General features: G+C 47.4%; 1 protein-coding gene across 1 annotated transcript; it reads left to right on the top strand.

Moving 5' to 3' along the window:
• The first annotated feature begins 1,216 nt into the window (after window positions 1-1,216).
• Window positions 1,217-5,794, top strand: LOC138365886 (uncharacterized). Its single transcript, XM_069326590.1, has 2 exons — window positions 1,217-4,685; window positions 5,075-5,794. Exon 1 carries the CDS (start codon window positions 1,743-1,745, stop codon window positions 3,318-3,320), a length of 1,578 nt encoding a protein of 525 aa, XP_069182691.1. The 5' UTR covers window positions 1,217-1,742; the 3' UTR covers window positions 3,321-4,685; window positions 5,075-5,794.
• Window positions 5,795-6,484: the final 690 nt, after the last annotated feature.

The following is a 6,484-nucleotide window of genomic DNA, read 5'->3' as shown; positions in this document are numbered from 1 at the left end:
TCCAGAGGTGGAAAGGGGAAGTTCTGGTGGATTACTAGTAGGGAGTTGATAGTGTTTGGTTGTCATTAGCGTGCAAGACGCAGTGAGAGGTGAGTGACTGTTGGCATTCTTATGTCAAGGAGTTTTTATAATGAAGTATCAATGAACATTTATACTGGTATATGTTATTGCATTCAAATGCTGATTTTCTATATATATGTTATCTTGCTGATGGTGCAACAGTGTGTAGGCTTGACCAACTTGAGGAGGTTAATAGTATCAGGTGGTGAACCAGGAGATAGGATACCACTTGATAAGCTGATAATAGAGTTCTGATGGTATTGGAGTGCAACCTGATTGTGATATTATAGAGTATAGGATTCATTATTATTATATGTGTGTATGTATCGTGTATGTGCTTTGTTCAGTAAATGTGTCACAATTTGCTGGTGTTTGCCCTTGTCCTAGTGAGGCTTCCCAGGAGGTAGTAAAGAAGGAGAGAGAAAGAACCAAGAACCACTGCTGTGGACAGGGTAGGAGGTAATACTAGTAAGTCATAGGGGATTGAGGAGATCATATCTTATCTAAGGAGAGAGTGGGGAGTCACAGCGGCTCGAGTGGGTGTGTGCACGTGACAACGAGGCTAAGTGTTGGAGCCGCATCCCCTAAACGTGTGACGTTGAGCCCCTCTCCAAGAGCCAGAAGCGCCTAGTGTGATCTCCTAGTGAAGTGTAAGCACTCTACCGAGTTGTGGGTTGGGTTGTCCGTAGAGAAGGATCAACGACGACAACACCAACCAACCCACAGTCTATAATAATAAATTGGGGGCCTGTGTCCGGGAGAGTGAACTGACACACCCACACCCTGTCCAAGAGTGGATTTGTACACCCTTGCTGAAATAAACTGTGTGACCGCAGGTGTATACTCTCTCTCTTGGGAAGACTCACAGGACAAGATGGATAAGGTGCAAGCGTTTGTGGAGTCAGGCAAGCCTGAGGATTTAGAAGGTTGCACGAGGGATCAATTGAAACAAATAGCAGAAAAATGTGGCATCAGGTTGAAAGCATCTAAAGTAGCTGGGATGAAGGATGAGATCCTGAGGCAGTTAAGAGCCAAAAATGAAGCGGCAGAACAAGGAGCCCAGAAAGGAGCTGAAAGTGGAAAGGAGGATGATGGGCAGGATGAAGTGAGATCCCAGGGATCGAGTAGGAGCAGCAAGAGTAGCCGCAGTAGCAGGAGTAGCCGAAATAGGAGCTTGGAGAGATTCCAGTTAGAGCTCCAGATGCAGCGTGAGGAGAGACAGTTCCAGCTGGAAAAGATGAAATTAGAACTCCAGATGAAAAATGAAGCCGAGAAGGAAAAAGAGAAAACCAGGCTGGAAGTAGAAAAAGAGAAAACCAGGCTGGAAGTAGAAAAAGAGAAAACCAGGCTGGAAGTAGAAAAAGAGAAAACCAGGTTGGAAGTAGAAAAAGAGAAAACCAGAGTAAGGGAACTGGAGTTGGAACAAGAGAAAGAAAAAGAGAAAGCAAGACTAGAGGTCGAAAAAAAAAAGAGAGAACAAAACAAATGCAGATAGAAGCGAATAGAACCTTGGCTGAGCAAAGGATTGAACATGGGTTGCCAGAGAGCACCACCCAGGTATCACACCCACCAGATGTTAGGGTTAGGGAGAAGGACATTCCCTTGTTTGTGCCCGAAGAGGCAGAGAGCTTCTTCGAGCATTTTGAAAAAGTAGCCTGTATCAAGGAGTGGCCACAGGAGGAATGGGCCCAGCTGGTCCAGTTAAGATTGACCGGTGCAGCCAGGGAGGCATACACCCAATTGTCACTGGAAGAGTGCCAGGATTATGCCACGGTAAAGAGCAGCATTTGCGCTCGTTTCAGTTAACCCCAGAAGCTTATAGGAAGCGCTTCAGAGAAATGAGCAAAGTTGGAGCATGTACGTTTGCTGAGACAGCAAGAGATCTGGAAAGACGATTCCAGAAGTGGATTGAGGCTGCTGGAGTTGGATCTTATGCTGACCTGAAGCAACTGATGGTCATGGAGAAGTTCTTGGAGATGATGCATCCCGAAACAAAGTTCAAGATCCAAGAAGCAGGGATAAAGGAGGTGAAAGATGCCGCAGATAGGGCGGATATGATTACTGAAGCATACAAGAGCTTAAGGGAGAACAGAGTGAGAAGCGAGGCGAGACGCAGCAATGGCAGATCCAATGGAGTCTGGGGGGGAAGAAATTATGAGAGACCCAGAGGAGTCTGGGGTGAGAAAAATTTTGATAAATGGGCAGATAAAAGTAAGTACCCTAAAACTCAGAAGAGTAGGTCGCGCACTTCATCTGAAAGTGAAGATGGAGGAGCCAAACGAGAAACTAATCGTTATCCAGGGAATCAAGAGTCCAGTAAAGCTCCACAGAGTACGAGTAGTACGTCTGGCCCGAGGAACTCCAATACGAGTGGGCAGAGTCAGAGCTACTCTGGTACATATAGAAGAGACTTTTCCCAGATGAGATGTTACAATTGTAACGGATTGGGTCACGTGATGCGAGATTGTAGACAGGGCAAGAGAGTTGTGACCCTGGCCATGTGTGACCCCGGAAGTAAATATACTAATGTGTTCCGAGACAAACCACAGAGAGCGAATTTAGTGAACGAGAGGTATAGGCCGTTCATGAGTAAAGGTTGGATCAGTATAAGAGGCCAACCTGAGGTAGAAGTTGGTATCTTAAGGGATACCGGAGCTAATCAGAGCTTGATTGCGAGAAGCCTGATTGGGAATGATCGACGGTTAGCTGGCAGGAGTAAGATGAGAGTATATGGGTTATTGTCGGAGAGTGACATGCCCGTTTGTACTGTCCAGATAAGGTCGGAATATGTGTCGGCAGAGGTGATGTTGGGAGTGTGCCCCGACATACCTGTTCCGGGAGTCCAAGTGATCCTGGGGAATGACTTGTGCGGGACAAAGGTGTTGCCGAGAGTCGTAGCGGAGACTGTGCCAGAGGAGTGCCCAGAAGGCCACTGCACGGGTGGGACACCTGAGAGTGTGAACCTGACTGACATCCGAGGAGATGAGTCAGGAGACCGCCAAGCCATTGAGTACCCTGTCTCGGTAGTGACGAAGGCAGAGGTGGCCGACGAGGAAGACACTGGAGAAGGTGAGACAGTGTCGATTCAGCCGGTGGAAGATATTGATGTAGATATAGCATGGCTGTTTGATGAAGGTCCAGCCCAGGCAAATGGAGTCTCGGTGAGGTCGAAAGTGAAGATGGCCCAGCCGAAGAAGAATCATGTGAAGAGAGCGGACCTGAGTAGAGCCCAGACTGCTGAAATTAAGAGTCGAAGGTGAATGCAACTGTGCTGAGTAGGAATGAGGAAAGATGTGGACATACTGAGGACGGGAGTAGAGCGTCAAGTTGTCCACGAGCACAGAGGCATTTGGGTAGTGGAGTTAAGTTGTTTGAGATGTCAGGAGTCGACATGTTTCACAGAAAACGTGGAGGAGAGATAGTGAAGAAGAGTAATACCCGAGAAAATGAGAGAGTAGAGACAGTATGTGTGGAGAGATGCTTACGAGCACTCTGGGAGAGGTAGAGCGACATGCACGGTCGAGTGCTGTTGGATGTAATACAGTGCCCGAAGAAACTTTTAGGGAACGAAGAAGAGTTGAAGGAGAAGAAATGGAGTGGTATAGAAGTGAGAAGTGTGGGAAGAGGATGATGATGCAAGCATGGAGGAGTAGAAGAAAGCCGAGGACTCGGTGGGAGTCGAACAGGATGAGGTCTTGGATAAATGAGGAGACGGAAGGGAGGATAGTTGGTGAAGACGAAGGAGTGAAGTATGATGACAGGAAACAAAAGTATAATGGCAGTAGATGGAAGTGTGAAGACGACAGAGGAGGTACAGACAGCAGATGTCTGACTCTGGACGTGAAGAGAAGAAGACGAGGAAACGGAGGGTGGAGACAGTAAGTAGAGTGGACCAATGGATTGCAGGCGTCCAAGGAGGACAGCCTAGCCAACAGGTGCCAGAGAAGTCAGATCGTTTATGAGAAGATCATGTTTCTGGCGAGTTGTGAGCCAGATGTTGCAAGGTGCAACGAACTAATTGTAGACTCCTAAGAGAGTATATTGGTTGAAGAACGAGACAGCGTGGTGGCGGATGTATTATCCCGAGCTTTGCCACTGGAATAACTCTCAAAAATAAGGGGAGGGGAGTGTTATGATCTCAGCCTGCAGGAGAAACGAGTCTCCCTTCTTGAGAGTTATTCAGCAAGCCTGACCTAACTAGAAGGTCTAGCAAATATTGAGGTGATAACCCATATGAAAAATGGCTGGTTGGATATGTAAAACAATTTAAGATTATGGGCAGTAAGTAAGGAAATAGATAAATGACGGGCTAGGAGATGTGGACATTATGCTGGAGGCGTGAGGCTCGCTTCCGGAGGACCTTGACCTCACTTGAGTGCCAGACATCGCAGGGGGAAGCCGCGCTCCGTTTGAGCTCCCGCCAGAAGGGAACCCCTAGTGATATATCTCGAAGAGAAGAGAAGTGTGTAGACGTACCAGCTGTGGAATCGAGCTGGGAACGTTGCGGTCTCAAGTCCTGGTCGACGAGCAGATATTAAATCGCCCAGAAGCATTATTGTGGGCTGTGTGGAGCGCCCTGACCAGACGCCGTCAGAGGAAAAGCGCCCTCGATCAGTTAATCTGTGGTAAGCACGATATACGCCAGTTCATAGTGATCGCTTGTAGTTTGGTCGTGTGCCCAGCGACAGTAGCAATGTTTATTTATAAGTTAGACATGTTTTAATAAGGCAGAAGGCCTGAAATAAGAGAGTGGAGAGGGAGGAGCACGGAGCGACGTCCGTCCCCTCTGAGCTCTGACCGACGACTGAGGGAGCCCGGCTCCGGATGGAGGAAGACCCTCCCAGCGAGTGAGGACCGCCGCCCGGCGAGGTGGAGTATGGACCCGCCCAAAACGGGGGAGTCCACTCTCACTGTATGTAGAGAACAGATAGAGGTTTGAGGCAAGCATATTGTGTGGTTATTTTTGTTTACGTGTTAAAGGGGAACATTTTATTGGAACGTCGATGGGTTGCAGGTTTGTCTTTGGGGAAGAAGTTGCTGAGAACTTCGAAGCCAGCAGAGGAAGTAGCTGATGAGACTCCAAGGTAGTGGAGCAGAGGACCTCGAGCTGTGAGGAGAAGCAGCAGTGAAGAGGAGTGTCACGTGCTTCTGTAGAGGTGGTGTAGCAGCCAAGAGAGCTGTGGAAGAACCTAACAGAAGGGTGAAGCACCGTAGTTGCACAAGGAAACTTCATGATAGCAGCCTGGAGGAGCTGCAGAGGATCCTGGTAGTGAAGCCCGGAAGAACCTAAGGATATTAGGGTTGTGAACTTCCAGAGGTGGAAGGGGAAGTTCTGGTGGATTACTAGTAGGGAGTTGATAGTGTTTGGTTGTCATTAGCGTGCAAGACGCAGTGAGAGGTGAGTGACTGTTGGCATTCTTATGTCAAGGAGTTTTTTATAATGAAGTATCAATGAACATTTATACTGGTATATGTTATTGCATTCAAATGCTGATTTTCTATATATATGTTATCTTGCTGATGGTGCAACAGTGTGTAGGCTTGACCAACTTGAGGAGGTTAATAGTATCAGGTGGTGAACCAGGAGATAGGATACCACTTGATAAGCTGATAATAGAGTTCTGATGGTATTGGAGTGCAACCTGATTGTGATATTATAGAGTATAGGATTCATTATTATTATATGTGTGTATGTATCGTGTATGTGCTTTGTTCAGTAAATGTGTCACAATTTGCTGGTGTTTGCCCTTGTCCTAGTGAGGCTTCCCAGGAGGTAGTAAAGAAGGAGAGAGAAAGAACCAAGAACCACTGCTGTGGACAGGGTAGGAGGTAATACTAGTAAGTCATAGGGGATTGAGGAGATCATATTATCTAAGGAGAGAGTGGGGAGTCACAGCGGCTCGAGTGGGTGTGTGCACGTGACAACGAGGCTAAGTGTTGGAGCCGCATCCCCTAAACGTGTGACGTTGAGCCCCTCTCCAAGAGCCAGAAGCGCCTAGTGTGATCTCCTAGTGAAGTGTAAGCACTCTACCGAGTTGTGGGTTGGGTTGTCCGTAGAGAAGGATCAACGACGACAACACCAACCAACCCACAGTCTATAATACAACTCTCCTAAACACGAGAGTCAAGTATACAACTTTAGAACACTTTCCCACCAGGAGACTCGAACCCTAGCCAGCACAGAAGCCTTCCAGCAACTGGCATAACAGGTACGCCTTAACCCTCTTCACCACCTGCTCAGACCCTTAAAAGAGATGGTAATTTCGGAGTATTTAAATACCACAAAGATCGCCACCTCCCAAGAGCACTAGAGCAAGTGAGGGGTCATTTAGACGTTAATTTCATCAAGTCCCTGTTAATATGGGAAGACACAGTGTCTATGCTTAAGGCACAACTCTCCTAAACACGAGAGTCAAGTATACAA

Source organism: Procambarus clarkii, chromosome 18 (genome assembly GCF_040958095.1).
Source record: "Procambarus clarkii isolate CNS0578487 chromosome 18, FALCON_Pclarkii_2.0, whole genome shotgun sequence".
Taxonomy (NCBI): Eukaryota; Metazoa; Arthropoda; class Malacostraca; order Decapoda; family Cambaridae; genus Procambarus; species Procambarus clarkii.
Note: the sequence above shows the minus strand (reverse complement) of the source record. Positions and strands in the feature narration are given on the sequence as shown.

Excerpts from the sequence above, each read along its gene's own strand:
- LOC138365886 (XM_069326590.1), top strand. The coding sequence starts at position 1,743 with ATGGGCCCAGCTGGTCCAGTTAAGATTGACCGGTGCAGCCAGGGAGGC.